At 40.1% G+C, this 19,642-nt stretch overlaps 1 protein-coding gene across 11 annotated transcripts in view; it reads left to right on the forward strand.

The window, feature by feature from the left end:
* Nucleotides 1-19,642, forward strand: part of Psd3 (pleckstrin and Sec7 domain containing 3) — a 539,468-nt gene that overhangs the window by 464,280 nt on the left and 55,546 nt on the right. For all 11 annotated transcript variants that reach the window (XM_076553255.1, XM_076553257.1, XM_076553256.1 and 8 more), the window contains one exon: nucleotides 11,253-11,323. In XM_076553255.1, coding sequence (XP_076409370.1) covers nucleotides 11,253-11,323 — 71 coding nt within the window. The remainder of the gene's footprint in view (nucleotides 1-11,252; nucleotides 11,324-19,642) is intronic.

Consider the following 19,642-nt stretch of genomic DNA (forward strand, 5'->3'; position numbering starts at 1 on the left):
AATACAGCACAGAACCCTTACACTGGAAATAATCGACGAAGCCTTTTGTAGTTGGCGCTGTGCTTGGCTCATAGATGGAACTGAGCTGTTATTTCAGCTATAGAAAGAATATCATCATCCTAAGAGGGTTCTAGCTAGTAATGATGCATTAAGTAAGAAATGACATAACTGTACAGTGTAAGCCTTCGCAGATGTTGGTTGAATGACATGATATATCATTATACTTTTTGAAAACAACAAGTTTATTATTACAATGTAGACATCATCATGTTAGTGATAGCAGTTGTCCCCAGACTGCCAATATGATATTTTATGTAGGGTGTTGTTACGTGTGTGTGTGTGTGTGTGTGTGTGTGTGTGTAAGTGTGTGTGTGTGTGTGTAAGTGTGTGTAAGTGTGTGTTTTAGTTTTGCCACTGATTCTGGACAAATATTTGTATGTATCCTGGAACAATTGTTAGTTAGATATACATTATTGCAATGGAGTATTTTAAAGTCATAGCTAAATTTAGTTAATAAATATAAAAATGTTTGGAAAATAATGACAGATAATGGAAAAATATAACATTTAATACCATGTGATTATCACTCAAGAATGGTAATGACTGAGGTATGACTGTAGGTATTTCCTCTCGGATTTAAGTTCGTTGCGCACACTGCTGTGTAGGATGGGATATTTTACACAGAACCTCTGAGCTCCCCCGTGTAATTAGCTCCTCTCTCCATTACTGGTAATGCCCAATACAAGCATGTGCTATGGAAATAGGTGTTATACTGTGTTGTTTAGGAATTGAAAAATAAAAATAAAAAAAATTCTATATGTTTAGTGCAAATGTAACCCTAACTAGATGCAGGCCTAACTATAGGTACATGAAAGAGACTCCAGGTAAAGGATGCTCAAAGGAGGAATGCTAGAGTCTGAGAAGCTGAGAAATAGCAGGAGATTACAACATTCTTGGGAATTCATCTTAGGAATTTAGCATTCAGCTTGGCATACAACAAACTCAAGTTTTTCTTCCTGGAACTTTTTTTTTTTTGGCAGTGGTGGTGAAGGGGAAGATCAGTATCTGTAGTTAATAGAAGCACAGGTAGGAAACCCAGAGTACAAAGGACTGGCTGGGCAATTCACAGCAAACAGATGAGGGATAGAGGATGACTGATTAGTTGACAGTGTTTCAGCATCACTTTGGTGACTTGTTGCTCTTGGGGGATACACGCTGGTCGCCCTTTTATGGAAAGGCAGGAAGCACTTGAAAGCCTAGGAAGTCTGATATGCAAGGCCCTTAGCCAGAATTATGGTAAGCTAAGCAGGACACATATGGTGGCATCACTTGGGGTGGAATCTGTGGCAGTGGGCCTGTGTTCTGGGGTGAGGGTTACCTGTCAGAAGTTACTGAAGTCTTAGGGAGCTCCTGAGTTTGAGAGAACCAGCCATGCTGTCTCCCTCTCCTTAAAGAACAGATCCTGTCTGGGGCCTGCTCATCCTTGCCACTCTGAATTCTTTTTATTGACCCGGAGGGAGCGGCTTCTGCCTGGAGGCATTTTAAAGGTGCCAGTGAGCCCGAGGCTGCTTTACAATTACAATGGCCTGACTTGAATTGCTATTTGTAGAGATGCATGCTCAGCAGTTGCTTTGGCTGTGTCATTCCATGGGTCACAGGGCGTTTCTGAATTCAAGGAGACTTGATTGCTACCAATAACCCCCCTTCCCAATTATCAGTAGCCTGCAACTTCAGAGAGAGACTGTAAGGGATTAGCTACATTGCATCTGAGCACTTAGCTCTTTATAATTTTACAGAGAGCCCAAGGCCTGATGATAACTCATTGGTATGCTTGCTCTTCTTAGTTCAATGTTTCTAGCTCTCACTTAAGTGAAGTTACTGTGCCTCAGGAAGACTTTGCTACGCTCAACTTTTTAAAGTTTACTAGCACAAGTTTTCCAGCATCTTCCCTCAGCCAGATCCACTTTGTAAGTGTTCTGATAACTTGTTTCTTAGAATCTTAAAGTCCGTTGTCCCTGCTGTTTGTCCCTTAACCAACCCTCAGATAGCCTCATAATTTGTCACGCTGTGTTAGTTCCTATAAACCTGGTTATTTTCTGATATTTTATTGCATATCCAGCATCATCTTTTTGGTTTTTGGTTTTTGGTTTTCTGGGTTTTTTTGAGACACAGTTTCTCTGTGTAACAGCCCTGGCTGTCCTGGAACTCACTCTGTAGCCCAGGCTGTCCTGGAACTCACTCTGTGGACCAGGCTGGCCTCCCAAGTGCTGGGATTAAAGGAGTGTGCCACCACCGCCCCGCCCAGTAGTATCTTAATGGAGCAATTTATATGTTGTTTTTTTTTTTTCTTAAATGACTTTTTTTCTTTTTTGGTGTTCTGAAACTGAGTCTTAGACTATAACTTGTGATAACTTGAACTTCTGTAGTTCCCTTTGAGCTAGCCATAAACTCATGCAATCCATGAGTACTTGTTGGGATTATGGTCATAAACTACCATGTCCCCCTGCCCTTTCCTCTTTATGCATCCTATCTACCCAATTGATAGCAAAAGCACTATACACAGTCCCTCCATAATATTAATATCTTCTGGATCACATGTTGTATATCTGCCTATTTAGGACATTTTGACTTTTTAAATTGGGAATGGAGCAAACGCTATCTGAGCTGTAGATACCAAAAACCCGAAGTACTTTGTGGGGCTTCTATTCAAGTGTGAGCAGAGTGCTTGTATTCCTTGTGATAAATTTATGCAAGTATTAAGTAATCAAAGGAAAATTAATCAGTAGAGTATTTGTCTCCCATGCCCAATGCTGGGGGTTGAATCCCAGGAGACAGAGAGAGGGAGGCAGAGTAAGGAGAGGGTTTGTTATATTTGAGGGTATGTTATGTTATGTTTGTGTAAGGAGAGAGAATGTTGAAGTTTGGAGAATGAAAGAAGCAGACACTGTGCTGTAGACGTGGGGAGAAGTCAGACTCCTGGATGAACTAACACTTGAGCAGAGCCCTAACTGAAGTGAAGGAGCAGGCCATGATGTTATCCTGGAAAGAAACGTTCTATCACGTGATAGTATGAGCTTTGCTCTAACTAGATTTAAGAAAATCTCATGTTTCTACAATGAACATATGTTTTCCTGAATAAATAAATAAAAGGATATGCCGTTATTCTGCTACTTCCCCCCCCCACCTCCCTTTTTTTAAACACCTAAATAATGTGCATTCTACATTGTTTTTCAAAGCCAGTCATTTGCATTCATCCTGGACTTACAGCAGTGGCCACCCATGAAATCATCCCCTGAGTGAGAGCGGAGAGCTGCATATATGAGTGCAGTTTGAATGTCCTTTGCTTATTAATACCTGGATAGAAAATTCTCCATCAGTTTGTTAGTTCTACTAATTCCTTGATACCTAAGTGTTGGGACAGGGCATAGGACTGAATGGATACAAATAATGTGTTAATATGTCGTACTTTTTACGCTCTCCCAGGGAAACTAAATGTGCTAAATGTCCCTTTTCCTTTAAAAAGTGGTCACACTCCCCAAGAATTTATTCTCGCTCGCCTAGCAGATAGAGATTAATCACCAATAGCTCCTTAATAGGGGCGGAGCCTCAAGAGGACCTCCTCATCCATGCTAGAACTTTGACTGGGTTGATCTTGAGCTGTTATGAGTTCATGGCTGCATCAGCCATGTCACAGATGACAACATTTCCCAGACTTCCTCCCATCCTCCTACTCTTACATTCTTTCTGCCTACACGTTGAACATATTCCCTCAGACTTGGCAGGGAAAGGTTTGAGGGGGAATGAGTTGGGGGATTGATAATGGTGTCTGAAATAGGCCTGGACACTTAAAATCACTTCTTTATCCCCAGCACTTTGACTAGTTATGCATCTTTCCACTGACTGCAAAAAGAAGCTCCCTCTGACCATGCTTGAGAGCAACAACCCACATTGATGAGTAGAAACACAAAAATTCAGAAGGAAGCTTGATGATATACCATTGAGCAAACTAAGAGGAGTGGGTTTTACCATAGGGCCTATGACTCCCCAGTCATGGGCCTTTGGATAGTTTTACAGTAATGGCTGTAATTCCCTCTGAATCCAGCTGCAAATCAAATCAGAAAGTGGTCAGTTACTCTAATAGTTATGTCCTGTTAATCCAGTAGGTCCATCTTGCTGGTAGTTGGTATTGTAGCATGTAGAATCTAGCAGTTAGTTAGACCAGTGATGTCTTTTCTCCTGCAGGAACATGCATAGGACCTTCTGGTAACCATGAAAGCTCACTAGCAGGAAATTTCCTGATCTATTTGAGATTTATTTCTTTAGAATCTGCAACTAAAGTATATACACACATTTTTTTTAGGAGTAGAATGTGTCCCAAACTTATTCATATGCCTGGAACAGCTGAACAACATTGTAAATACGAAACTAGTGACATTTTCAGATTACAAGTTTAAAAGCAAAAATATTAAGTGGGCAGTATTTATAGAGAAATTATAGAGAATTATAAGAGAAATTGTAGGCATCAGGGTGCTAATCAACTTCAAGTACCTTCCTCTAGTTCAAAATAGAAGGCTTTGTGAGGCTGTCAGGGCTTTGGGCTAAGATATTCTTCTAGTCCTCTCCCTTCATGTTCTGTTCTCTGTCAATCATGTAAGCATATTCATATCATATAAAAGAAGGAAATCTTTTTCTGAGAAAGCAATAGGTATAGGTTAGGCTGTCACAGTTTTTCCTTTAATAAAATACAAGTAACTGAGCCAGCAAGACTATCCTTACCTTACAGAGAAAGAATATAAGGGTCAAATGATTTTTTAATATGTAAATTGCCTCATGTTTCAAAGGAAATCAATTTAGAAATGTGATGTTACAATAGTAGTATTGTGTTTTTACCACCCTGTTGTAAACCTGGGAATGACTAATACTATCATTTGCTTAATACTGTGTGACTCATCTCCCTTGTAGCTCCTCTTATCCTCAGCTTGGACTCAGTTGCTTCCAGCACTAATTGGAGAGAACCGGAGCTCTGCTCTGCTAATAAAGATGGAATAGTATGGTAGTCCTTATGCTTGAGGATGTTTTGTTAGGGATAAGTATGCATTGATTACCTGTAACTTCCTTTATGGATTCCTGAATCTGTCATCTATGGCTTATCTAAATCTTTGCAAACCAATTGCACAAAACAAATTCTGCACACCTGAACTGTCACCTGCCAGATAGGTACCTGGAGGATTTTGCTGAGATTTGAGACAGGATCACTGGGGAAATAAAGTAATTTTTAAAGATTTCTCCATGAACCTAATGAAATTGGAAGAGTCTTGCATTGGAACTGTCCCAACTCCATATTTCTGCTGCCGGTTGACCTGGAAGAGCCTACATTGTTAACCTTCAGACAATGTGAACAGACTCTTCCTCTTTAATGTTGGTATGGCTTACTGACCTCTACCCTCAAAGGAGAAAGAGGTTTGTCATTTTACACAGACAAATAGCATGTTTTCAAGACAGCAGATGAGAAATGCTGGTGTTTTAAATGAGGAAATAGGTAATGTGAATATTTTATTTTTGCCTACTGTGCCTTTCTGATTTAAAGTTGAAAAAGCAGATGATTAGGGAACTCAGTGAGGAATGGTTGAAAATGGGACAAGATTGTGTAGTCTTTGCACTGTTTAGGGATGTGGTGTGCCTTCTCTACAGAAGTGCACAGTCCAGATACACATTTCCCTTTGTTATGAAGAAGACCCTTGCACTTCTTAGGGGTGCAGTGTGCCTGCCCTAAAGAAGTACACAGTCCAGATACACATTTCACCTTTTAATGGAGGCTTTTGCATTGCTTAGGGATGTGGTGTACCTTCTCTACAGACGTGCACAGTCCAGATACACATTCCACCTTTTTATAAAGGCTCTTGCATTGCTTAGAGATGTGATGTACCTTCTCTACAGAAGTGCACAGCCCCAGATACACATTTCCCTTTGCTATGGAGACTCGTGGTAAACTGAAGGCAGAACGTTATTCACAGCATGTTATAGTTCCACATTAAGGTCCTCCAGTGTGGAATGTAACAATTGGTTTGTGATACTGAAGAGCCAGTGATAGTTTCCCTCTGGACCTTCTCTAGAGCCACTGCTAGCCTTTAGTTTGCAGAAAAATATGTATATGTGTGTATGAAAGTTATAGAAGAATAATCACAGAATCTTGTTGGTCTTTTTCAATTTTATTTTAACTCACAGAGAGGGCAAGAAACAATGCCCCTGCCAGGACCGATAGTCCAGGGGTATGTACTGATGCAATTATATAGCCCATTATATAAATGTCTCTGCGATTATTTGAGGCAGTGCTTTTCCTGAGAGTCCACTCTTGCTGAATCAGCTTGTAAATAATCTAATTACCCTTCTGTCTCATAGCAATCCAAGACACTTTGCCCTAGATCCAGTTTAACCTGCCCTGGCCTGAGCACACAGCAGAGTGAAAGTGCCCAGTGATGGGGGGAAACACCTGCTCTGAGTTCTATGTGAATCCCAGATTTAACACCAGCAAAGTGGGCTGCAGTCAAGGCTCCCTTATAGAGTTCATGTTTTAGCGTATACATGTGGAATATGTGAATGGTTGCTACACAGTATGTTCACAGTAAACATGAGCTGCTGCCCTTATTACTATGACCATAATGTTGGTACTATTGATGTTTATGTTATTATTCTCTAGAAATGTTGGAGGGAGCAGACACAAGGATATGCCTCTATTCTAAGAATGTAGCTTTGATCAGGGATGCATTTGAAGGCCCCAGATTTCAGAGAGACTAAAGATCGCTCGTAAATCCCCTCCCCCAGTCTCACTACCTCCTTCCCAGCTCCTCCTCCCTCCAATGTCCATAACATGTTTATTGGTCTGAATTGCCCGTTGATTGCCCGTTGAAATAGCTTTGGAATCTTCAAGTGAACAACCAACCAGACAGCTTTCTTAACTTTTCAGAACAGCACTAATAATTATAGTTATAGAGATGTTGGTATGGGTTAAAGATCATTATTTACCTGAAAGGTTGGTGTAGATCAGTTAGAACAGATATGTATATAAGACTAGCCTCGCAACCATAGCAGGACTTGGGTAGTCTCTTCCCCTTTCTCCCTGTTTATTTGAACATACTTCGGACCTCTGTGCTCTGGCCCTTTTCTCCTGCCTGTACTGCTATAAATGCCTCCCGGCTGATTGCCTTATTCTACTTTCTTTCTCTATCCTTACCCTCATACATCCTATACTCTGCTCGAACTAAATTCTTCCTAGGTTACAAAGTTCATGGACACATGTCTTTTAAAAGAAAGAACTAGAAACTCTATTTTTCACTATATGTTGACCTACAGATTGTGAACTTTGCCGTTATAAAACTTCTGAAAGTGATAGAGCAAATATTTTTAAACACCCTTTAAATAAAAATGGATGGCTCTGTAACAATCAAAGGGAAATCCAGTTCAGAGGTTCAGAGGTTCAGAATAACAGTGAGTCCAGGTCCCGAGACATGAGCTCACCAGCCTCACCTAAGCCTCCAGTCAGTATTAGATTAGAGATGGAGGAGGAGTGGTTGGAATACTGGAGTTAGAACCACATGGCAGGTAGCAACAGAGGACAATGACATGGAGAATATGACAGAGCAGCTGAGAAACCCTTAGAAGGAAGGAAGGAAGGTCAAGCAAGGTGGCATGTATCTATATCCCCAGCTCTGGGATGGTAGAGGGAGGTGGACCCCTGGAGGTCACTGGCCAGACAATCTAACCAATCCAAGAGCCATGGTTTCAGTGAGAGGCCTTGTCACAAAAAGGGAGTGAGGGAGAGAAAGAGGAAGAGAGTCATTATCAACCTGTTACCTCCATGCATGTATGCCTATTGGCATATATGTACATGCTGGACACACACATGGTCAGGAATAAATTATGGAAGGTGAAAGAAGCCCTTGAGGGCCTGGGGATGTAGCTCAGTGGCAGTGTGGGGGCCTATCCGGCACCAAGACCCTGTGTTCTAATTCCCAGAATTGACAACCCGAAACAAAAGCAAAAATTCAAAGAACAACAAAATGCTTGTAGAAGTGAGAAGTCAGAACAAGTGTTAGGGATTAGATGGTTGAGGTATTAGCAATAGCCAAGGGACACAATAAGATTTAAAGACATAATGGCTAAGGGTTTCTCAAAATGATGTACTAAAGAGTTAAACTAAAAGAAACTCATAAACATAATTTTGAGGTTGCTAGTAGATATGGCTATAATTTTAAGAAAAATATCACTTTTATAAACAAAAGTAAAGGTTAGCTGCTAACATGCCCTTACTAAAGGAATTACTAAGTCCAGACTTCAAGGACTACTTGAAGATGCCCTAGAAAGATGTAATGAATGAAGGAAAAAGCAGATATGGAGGTATATCTGAATAGACAGTAGCAAATGGCAAAATAATGTCTATTTCGGTAATATTTTAAGCTAAACTAATAAATGCTACTGATACTTAGGTTGGAGGCAGATGCTTGGAATTAGTCCTTGCAAGGCTCCATATTTACAGGAAATAATTCAAATGAACTACCCTTGGTGGACTTGGAAGTATGAGAGCCAAAAACTGCTATGTAAGCATGATCTTGGCATTAAATTGTATCTTTTTGTTGTTTTGTAAAACACTCTCTCACCCTAGATAGCAGGATGTTTATTCAAATATTTCTATATTTGACACCCTGCTTTCACTCAAATGTTGGCATTCCTGTAGATTCACGGTCTTTCCCCTCATCGCTCCCATTGTATATTTTACATAACTGTAGTTGACAGGACTTCGCCCAGCTAGCTGTATGTACTCGATAGCACATGAACTTCGCAATCAGTCTCCATGCTTCCCACAGCTGTCGTTCTGAGGAGCAGTGCTCTTCATTCCTGGGGTCAAGTGCAGCCTCACTTCATGCAGTCTCAATAGCAACTCTGTGGAGCTGGTGGAGGGTGGAAATCAGAGGACCTCCCAGCCGACTCCCGTGCACAGTGGTCCTCCTTTTCCCAGTTCACTTATTCACACCCACAGTCCCCTGAGAAAATGGAGGGGATAATAGTTGCTGACTCTTAGCATTGTGGTGAGAAGCCTTGCTACAAACTGGCTGTAGTCCGATGAACACTTGCTTGTTAGGAGGATTGCAAATCGCTTTATTTAAGTCTTAAACAACTCGATTATAATTGACCAGACCACGTCAATTATAACTATAAGAGATATAATTATAACCATCAAAGGCCAGATTAAGTCTTCCACTTCTGTGAAAAAATAGAAAAGTAGCAAATGCCATAAAGGTGATTGGCACTGGTCCTCAGGGGCGGGGTTCAGGTTGATTTTTCACATGAGCTACTCCTCAGAATCTGTTTCTGATAGATGCACTATAGTGATGCTAAAGAACCTTTACTTGGCTTCTTAGACACGGTGCTACTTTATGGTAGAAAAATAGATCTGTGGATCTTTGCATTGAAGTTATCTCAAGATCTCATACACTAATCTTAGAGCCCCAGGGGAAGCTTTTCAACACGAGGACCTATATGAACATCTCATAGGAAACAGGCTTTTCTCTGCTTCTCACCAGTGTCTAGCCAGGGCTTTCCTTACCCAAAGTTATGCAAATTATCCACACAGTTTAATGTATGGGCTAAAGTCCTCAGGGATTGTGTGAATTTTCAGGCAGGGGTCATTTTTGAGATAGTGTGAACTCTAGACTGTGCCATGCTAGTTCAGAGTCCACTTCACATCGGGTGACACAGTCCATGGTCACTCCTATGTGCCGTATGAGCAGGATCAGAATTTATCATCTGCTAAAGTGCCATGGCTTACCTACTAAATTCTCCTTCATGTTAGTCTCTTTTTTTTTTTTAAAAAAAAAGGAAATTGTAATGTGCTTTTTTTTTTTTTTTTTTGGTTTTTCGAGACAGGGTTTCTGTGTAGCTTTGCGCCTTTCCTGGAGCTCATTTGGTAGCCCAGGCTGGCCTCGAACTCACAGAGATCCGCCTGGCTCTGCCTCCCGAGTGCTGGGATTAAAGGCGTGTGCCACCAATGCCCGGCAGTAATGTGCTTTTTTTTTAACAAATTTTTTCAGCACATACCTTCAAACTTCACCTAGTGGAAACAGAAGGATGGCATTTTCTATTTCCCCTCGAAACCTGCAGAGCGGAAGTTTTGAGGTCTTTCTTGCCAGGTGGCTATCTCAGTGTGCTTCTGGCAGGAACACTTGGACTCTATAGGTGGAGAGTTACCTAGATCCCAAGCCAAGAGTCCTGAGAACTCAGCTGAAAGAGAATTGTATATGAATATTTCCTAAATTAATCAGGTGCCCAAGTTAAAGAAAGCCAAATATATGCTAAAGGAATATGCGTAAATGCACCTCCCTCTCTGTTTGAGCTAACATGTTCAGGAGAACAACATTCAGGTGATAACATTTTCTAGTCACCTATTTCAGTTTTATTGGAATAAATAGTAAACTTTTGTCTGATCTGTTTGCTTGAGTGATTTGTTGAGTTAATAGAATATGTTAAGTGAATAGAGAAAAATCTGCTTTGTATTCTAGAATAATAAAAGGAATATAAAGACTTATGAATGAATCGATTTTAGGAATTTTTTGAGATAGTATCTAAATCTGGTAATACTATACAAGGATCTGTGATCTAAAGATTAAGACTGTCTGGTCTCAAATCATTCTGAGTCTAGGGAAAGAGACATTTAGGTGGGGAAACAAAGGGCAATCGCACTGTGGTAATATCAGCATCAGAGGTCTACAGTCTGCATAGACATGATCACAGGGCTGTGCTTTGGTGGGAGCATCGAGAGAGAAATGCCAAGGGAGGAGTCCTTTCATAATCACGTGTCTCTAGTCTACTTATTTTAGGTTTTTTTGTTTTTGTTTCTGTCTTTCTGGGAGTCATCTCTCCTGAAGGACAGCAGGTAGAGCTATGCTACCAGAGCTCTGTTTCCAGCACCTCTTCCTTCCAGTTGTATGACTATGAGCAAGACGACGCGTTCTCTGCTCACTTTTAGAAAGAGGAAAGTCATAATGCCTGCTTGGTAGGATTACTGTGAGGATGAAATACAACAATACATGAAAGTGTTTTCGAACAAGTAGCTTTCAAGGAATTTTTAGTTTTCATTCTGTTGATAGCTAACAAACCAGGAATATTGAAAAAAAAACAATCATCATGTCGAAGTTTTACAACTGTTCTTCTAAAATGCTGATTTTTGTCAACTAAACTTTTACATTTCCCCTCCTTAGCTCCAAGAGGAAAGCGGGGATGGAAAACCTTCTATGCTGTCCTGAAGGGAACAGTTCTTTACTTACAAAAGGTAAAGTACAGTGGGCAAAACCACAGTTTACTGCTGGGAGGACACTGTGTCGAAATCATAGGTGTAGACATATCTTCCTGCAATGGCGGTTTATTGAAGTCCATGAGCTGTGTCAATTACTTTGCCTATAACTCACCAGATAACCCTGACTTGACTTGATAAGGGCCCTTGGCAATCAGAAGTTCTTTTCTTCTCGTCTTAATTACAACTAACTCCCAGATCACACAGAGATATATCGAAATGGCTTTAAGAGAATTAAAGAGACTACTAAAGGCAAAGGCAGAGAACAGATGCACACTCAGAGTCACGTGGTGCGGAGTCATGTGGTAATGTATTACTGGTCCAGTACCTGCAGAAGTTGTTAGGGGTGGTTCAGAGCAGAGCTTATTCAAGCCCAGGTATAGAACCTTGCCGAGCTGAAGTCCCTGGAACAGGCATTAGGAGCTTATCTCTTATATCCTATAATGCATGCACTGAATAATATGTCCACTCAGTAGATGATGGTGATAACGGGGTTATTGGTTTAGTGTGTTTGGCAGGCTCTCTAGACTACGTTTTCTGATAGGATTTTGATATGCACATGGGCTCCTGATCTACTTCAGTAAATTCATAGGTGGTAACTATTTTCTTTGCATGAACAAGTTCTCAGTCTGTGTCTTGTGGTTTGTGCTGGTCAAGTAGTGGTTTTTAATCACACAAACAAGATGCAGTCATTCCTCCTTAGTATTTTCATTCCAAATACAGGCAACAAACTTCTACTGTCTAATATGAAGTCACTTGAACTAGGCTTAGCATGCAAGTTCCTGTTACATTTAGTATGGAGTCTCTTAAAGCTTGTCAGCCACTTAGAACAAGGGATTGCCTGATCATGCCCAACTGAGCTATATGAAACACTGACTAAACATGTATCCTTTTATGCTAAAGTAAAAAAGCCATATCAAACACCCATAGGACTGTTAAATTGATGCTTAGAATCTCTCTCTCTCTCTCTCTGTGCCTGCCCCTGTCTCTCTCTCTCTCTCTCTCTCTCTCTCTCTCTCTCTCTCTCTCTCTCTCTCTCTCTCTCTCTCTCTCTGTGTGTGTGTGTGTGTGTGTGTGTGTGTGTGTGTGTGTGTGTTGATAAAAACTAAAGTTTTATGGATACAGATATACACATGATCAGGAAAATGGATAGGCTCTGTTCTAACTGTTCCATAGGCAATATAACAAGCTAGACCTTAATACAGACCAGTGACAAGGCCTAATTCCATAGATATTTATGATTATCCATTAGTGTATTATTTAACTACCTTACTTTCACTCACACCTGTACATACACACACGTTTTTATGTCCTGAATCTTTTTCACTTGAGAGTTCAGATGTGTTCCAAGTTTTCTGGGTATATTTCCTGTCAGATTCCTTTCTTCCAGTTCTAGACCTACAGATCTCTTTATGGTTCAGTTTAATGCTTCCTATCTCCACGAAGGGTAGTCTCTAGAGCTTCTAGCTCCTAACTTTGTGTGGACGGAGACAAGAAGGTTAAGTGATAACTATATGCTTAACTGGAAGCTGTTCACTTATTAAAGGCCAGCAGAGTTTAACACACACTATATTATGAAGAGGCAGAGATGAATTAGGACTGAGAAGAAGAAAGACACTAATATCAGGGTTATATGATAGTTGTAGAGAGAGGGACATGAAAAGAAATGAATAAGTTGGTATTTACCCTATGAAATTTTAAAAATAATTTTAAACATTTATATTTTTAATGATGTGCATATATGTGTTTGTGTGTGCATTTGTGTGCAGTTGCCCATGGAGTCCAGAAGAGGGTGTCAAATGCCCCAGAGCTAGTTACAGATAGTTGTGAACCACCTGATGTGGGTGTTGGGAACTGAACTTTTGTCCTCTAGAAGAGCAGTACAAGTTCTTACTGCTGGGCCATCTTCTGGCACCCTCTTAAATGTTAACACACAAAAGACATTCCTGGCAACATGGCAAGTCCAAAGGTTTTAGGGAGTATGCGAAGAAATGAATAGGAAGATTATATATATGTATGAATATATAAATATGTATGCATGTATATATTTCTTAATTTTATATTTATAAAACATTTATAATGGTACCGTTGAGTACCTTTTAAATACCTGATTATTTGTATATCTTTAGAGAAATTCTATTCAAGAACTTTGTTCTTCAAATAGTATTTTGCTTGTTCTATTCATTTTTGTTTTTGTTTGTTTTGCAAGTGAGTCATAGATGTCTCTTGTTATTTAGAGTATTAAGTACCAGGTAGTTCGCCCATTTCCCAAGGTTACCATTATTCAACGTTTAGTTGTTCAGTATAATGTAGTCCTACTGTTTGAGCTTGTGGTGGCCTATCTAAAAATCTTCACCAAGATTTTCCCGTTTGTTTGTTTTCCTGAGACTTTTGTGGCTTGGAGTCTTAAATTTAGTATTTAATCCCTCTTGTTAATGTTTTCATTTACTCTAAGATGTAAATGGATGGACAGCTTTCTCAGCATTGTTCTGGTCCCCCTGGTGTATCACTGGCCCCTGTGAAAGATTTGGTCCTGTATCCATGGGACTTCCCCAGGCTCACCCTTCTGCACAATGCTCTTCCTTCAGACCATGCTGTGCTGGAGCTCTGTGAGAGGTTTTCAGTTCAATACCATGATTCCTCCCTCGTTCATTCTTTCTCTAGATTGTCTTGGATGCTTGAGGTTCTCTGTCAATATAGAATTTTTTTTTTTTTTTTTTTTTTTTGGTTTTTCGAGACAGGGTTTCTCTGTGTAGCTTTGCGCCTTTCCTGGAACTCACTTGGTAGCCCAGGCTGGCCTCGAACTCACAAAGATCCGCCTGCCTCTGCCTCCCGAGTGCTGGGATTAAAGGCGTGCGCCACCAACGCCCGGCTAGAATTTATTTTTAATTTCTGTAAAATATGTCAATAAGATATTGATTCCACTGAATCTATGGGTTCCTTTGAATAATACAGATATTATTTTAACAACATTAAATCTTCTAACTCTGAGCATGACCAATCTTTCTATCTTTTCTCTTCTTTGTCATTTCATACAGCAGTAATTTACAGTTTCCACTTTATGAATCTTCTGTTATGGTTGCTTATTCCTAATGTTTTTATGTTTATTGACACTTTTCTAAATGGGATTATCAGTTCCTCTTTAAGTTGATTCCTGTTAGTGTATAGATATGGAACTGATTTTATGTGTTAGTTTATATTATGCAACATTGCTGATTTATCAGTTCTAACGAGTTTTTGGTGGATTATAGATTTTTTTTACATACATAAGCATATCAAAGTGTGCCTAGTTTTTAAATAATTTCATCATGATATTGATAAAGTGTATTGAATTTTGTTAAGTATATTTCAAGGATTTGTTAAGGCATATAAATATAAATGTGAATCTCTGTATGAGGTTTTTTGTGCTTTGGTTGATTTTCTTATGCTAAATTATGCTCTATCCTTACTGATAAATACTTCTAGTTTGGATCTTTGATTGTTTTAATGTACCACTGAATTCAGCCTGCTATGGTTATGGGTAGGATTTTGCATCTATGTTCATCAAGAGTATTGGCTGGTAATTTTCTTTTGTATGCATATATTTGGTATCACACTGATGCTGGCCCCTAACATAAGTTTGGATATGTTCCCTCTTCCATGCTTTGGAAATGTCTATAAAGTATTGGCATTAATTCTTAAATGCTTGGTGGAATTAATTCACTACTGCTGGGGCCCTCTGGTACCAGGCCCGTCTTTGTTATTTTTTTTTCTTTACATTATCAAATTTATCTTCTTATTAGTTACAGGCACCTTATTCTGTTCTGTTTTTCCATGATTAAACCTTGATGATTGTATGTTTCTAGTGATTTGTTCAATTCTTTTAGATTGTCCAATATGTTGCTACATAATTGATCATAATACTTTCTTAGAAACTTCTTCATTTCAGCATCGTCAAGTATAGTTATTCACCTCTGATTTTATTTATTTGAGTGCTTTCTTTATTATTTTAACTAAATATTGACCAATTTTGTTTGGGGAAAGATACTTCTTAGAGTCCACTATTTCTTCCCATTTTTTTCCTACTCCGTATCTTCTCGAACTTTAGTTCATTCCTCCCTTTGATTGTTTAGGCATAAAACTAAGACATTTAATGTTGCCTTCCTTTGTGTTGTAGATGTTCATTGCCACAAACTCTTACTGAAGCTACTTTTAATGCATCTCCTAACTTTTGATTTCATAAGTTGTGTCTATTTTCATTTGTCTCAAGATAATTTCATTTTTTCTTTTAATTTCTTCAGCACATTGTTTCAGATAGTATGGAAGAGAATGTCCACTTTCTACATATTTTCCTCTGCTATTTTTATAGCATTATAGTGGTAAAATGAGAGTGAAATTATTTTGGTTGTCTTAAGTCTGTGACGATTGTTAACATAACGTGTGATCTATGGTAGAGAGAACATGTGCACATAAGAAGAATGTTGTGTCTGATGTTCTGGACATGTCTAAATATTTCACCTATAGCGTGTTATTAGTCCTCCATGACCTTCTTGGTTTTCTACCTGCCCTTCTCTCTCTTACTGAAGTGGAACATGGACATCTATTGTTTGCTTTTTTCCCTTCACTTCTGTCAATATTTGATCCATAAGTTTGGGAGAGAGAGGGAGATAACGATTTATTTTCCTAGTGATTGACTTTATTATCAGTACATTATGGTTCCACATTATGTCTCATTTGGCAGTTTTTATTTGAAGTTGATTTTGTCTGCTCTAAGTGGAGCCACTTCTTTTCTGGCTACTGTTTACATGGATTATCTTGTCCATGATTTCACCTTAAGGCTGCCTGCTTCTAAATCCAAAGGAAGGTGCTTGCCGATGGCATTTACTCGATCCTTTCTGTTTGTTTTGTTTGTTAGGTCCACTTAGTCATTTCCCTTTCTTTTGATTGAATAGCATAATTTGTTGATTCTTGCTGAAATAGTACCACAGGTGTTATAAAAATACCCTTTGTTTTTTAAGGATGCTTTTGCCAAATACAGTTCTTCTATGGCGGTTTTTTGTTTGTTTGTTTGTTTGTTTGTTTTATGCTCTCAGCATACACAATCTCACAGCCTCTCTGAAATGTTTCTGCTGAGAAGTTACTGATCATCTTATGGACATTCTGTGGTATATGACAAGTCATTTTTCTCTACCATATTTTCTTTAACTTTCCATAACATGGTTGAGCCGTGGTGTGATTTCTCTGCATCCATCACTATATCTGTCCATTTCCTTCCCCATATTTGAGAAGTGTCTATCTTCATTTCTTTGAAGCGTCTCCCTGTTCCATTTTTCTTCTTTTCCTTCTTACTCTTCCATAATGCATATATTGGTGTCCCCATCATCACTTAAGCTTTCCTAATGATTTTCACTGTTCTTCTCTTTTCAATCCCCCTGCGTTGAACAATTCAAATGTTGTTTTTTGTTTTTTTCCCTGCCTGAGCAAGTCCATTGTTGAACCCCTCAGCTAAATACTTCATTTTAGGTATTGTATTCTTCGGCTTAAAATTTCCTTTTCTATTCTTTTAGATATTTCTGTTTCTTTGTTCCAAAATCATTTTATTATTCATCAATTTCATGAGCATATTGAACCTCTTTATGGTGATTATTTTACATTTTATTTTATGCAATTCGTATACTGCATACTTTCTTTCCTTACAGTTGGTTTCTAGAGATTTATTTTTCTTCCTTAAACCAAGTTCCTTGTTTCACTGTATCTCTTCCAGGTCCCATTGATAATCTTTCCAACCGAGGAAACAACCACCTCTGATAGTTAAAGAAGTGCTTGACACGGAAAACTCACCGCTCCAGGCCTGGATAGAGAGTCTCTTTAAGAACATGTTATTTCTTTGTCCCTGTGTGTGCAGTTTCTCAGTTATCCGGCAGTACTAGTTTCCTTCACAGAAACCTGTTGCCCGGTCCTTCCACCCTCTGATATCTGTCTTCATTACTCCCGGTTTGCTGGCTGCACAGCTGCAAGCCACCCCGCTTTTCCTTATTCTGGACAGCCACTGCGCATTCAGTGTATGCCGGTTCACCAGGCAGATACCATTGTCTCGGACAGTCCTCGGGAGAGCCGGACCACTCACTGGAAGCATGTTCTTTTCCTCGCTTTTCTCCCAAGAGGGAAATTTGAGCTGTAAAGTTCTCCCTGCACAGGGGTGTTCTCTGCACCAAGCTCTTACCTTTCTTCTTCTTCTTTCTCTGCAGCCCCCAGGCTTCCCAAGCTGTCAATCCCACTAAGGCTGTGAGTGAGCCAAGGCGAAGGTTGAGTCCCCCAGATAGTCCTTGGAAAATTGAGAATACTGGCCCCATGCTCTCCTCCCTCCCTCCCTCTTGCGAGAGAGAAACTTGGAGGTTGAGTGATTTCTCCTGATTGCATGGAGCTGTGCTGGCGACAGCAAGCCACCCACCACTTTCTTTGTTCTGAGCAGTCCCCAAGCAGCCAAAGCATGCCAGTTCCATCCTGCTGATAGGGAGCCAAGAGGCACTCATTACTTGATTAGTTTTCTAAAAAGCTAGAACAGGAATGTATGCCCTACACTTCGGTTTCTCCAGAGAGAGAGAGAGAGAGAGAGGAGAGAGAGAGAGAGAGAGACTTCCTGAGCCAGAATAATCCCTTCTGCATCTGCTTGAGGGAGGGGCTGGTGTAGGCAAAGTCCACATTCTTCTTCCCTGTCACAGTGTGGATTTCTCAGTTCTCTGCTTTCTTGAGAGTATTACATGCTTGTAGTTAAATTCCAGCATTCTGATAAGAGGTGCTTGTGTCCACATGTGTCCTGGCTAGTTTTATGTCACCTTCACACAAACTAGAGTCACCAGAGAGAAGGGAACCTCAACTGAGAAAATGCCTCTGTAAAATGGGGCTGTAGGCAAGCCTATAGGGCATCTCTTAAATAGTGATTTGTAGGGGGAAGGCCCAGCCCCATTATAGGTGGTACCAACTCCAGGCTGGTGGTCCTGGGTTCTATAAGAAAGCAGGCTGAGTAAGCCATGGGAGCAAGCCAGTAAACAGCACCCTTCCATGGCTTCTGCATGAGCTCCTGCCTCCAGCTTCCTGTCCTGACCTCCTTTAATGATGTGGAAGCATAAGCTGAGTAAACCCAGGTTGCGTTGGTCATGGTGTCTCTTTGCAGCATAGAAACCCTAACTAAGACAATATGTCGCTTAAATCAGTGTTTCTATGAGGGCATGAGCTGGGACTCCCTGTTCTGCTAGTGATAACATCACTCTCAGGGAAGGTTCTTCAAATCTATTTGGATTCATATGAGAACATAGTTCTGGCATCTTGACCTTTCTGCTCTACATGTATCATAAACACTTTCTCATTAAATTCTTTCAAAAGTGGATTTTTTTAAATCTAGTGACTGTCATAGGATGCCATTACAATTCCTCCCCCATTTCGGGTTCATGAAAGAATTTATTTTAATATGCTTGCAATATTTTCAGTTAAGTAATGTTCTGTAATGTAACCTTTTTCAGTTTTTTAGACATACCCTTTTTACTTTCTCATAGTTACAAATAATAGTGCTGTCTTAGGGTTTCTAGTGCTGTGATGAAACACCATGACCAAAAGCAGCTTGGGGAGGAACGGGTTTATAAATAAACCAGGTAACCATCAATCACAGAAGAAAGTCAGAGCAGGAACTCAAGTAGGGCTGGAGCCTGGAGGTCGGAGCTGATGCCGCGCAGCCTCAGTGAAGTGCTGCTTCCTGGCTTTCTCTCCATGGCTTGCTCAGTCTGTTAAAGCAAACATGACCACCAGCCAGCCCAGGGGTGACACCACCCACAATGAGCTGGCTCCTTTTACATCGATCACTAATGAAGAAAATGTGCTACAAGAACACAGCCCACAGAATCAACTAAGTAGGCCTCATAGAGTCTCACAGAGTCTGAAGTGACAGAGCCTGTACCCAGTCTGAGCTAGGTCCTCTGCATATATGTGATGGTTGTTGATCTGGTATTCTTGTGGGACTCCTAACAGTGGGAGTGGGGTGTCTCTGACCCTTTTCCTCCTACTTGGTTGACTCATCCAGTCTTGATATGAGAGTTTGTGCCTATTGTAACTTGTTATGATGTGTTCAGTTGATGTCCCTGAGATGCCTGTTCTTTTCTGAAGGGAAATGGATGAGGAGTGGATCTGGGGGACAGGAAAGGTGTATTTTGGGGGGAATGGGAGTAGTGGGTGGAGGGCAAACTGCAGTCAGGTGTAATATATGAGAGACAAATAAAGAAAAGAAAAGAAAAGAAGGAAAGGAAAGGAAAAGAAAAGAAAAGAAAG

This window comes from Peromyscus maniculatus, chromosome 17 (genome assembly GCF_049852395.1).
Source record: "Peromyscus maniculatus bairdii isolate BWxNUB_F1_BW_parent chromosome 17, HU_Pman_BW_mat_3.1, whole genome shotgun sequence".
NCBI lineage: Eukaryota > Metazoa > Chordata > Mammalia > Rodentia > Cricetidae > Peromyscus > Peromyscus maniculatus.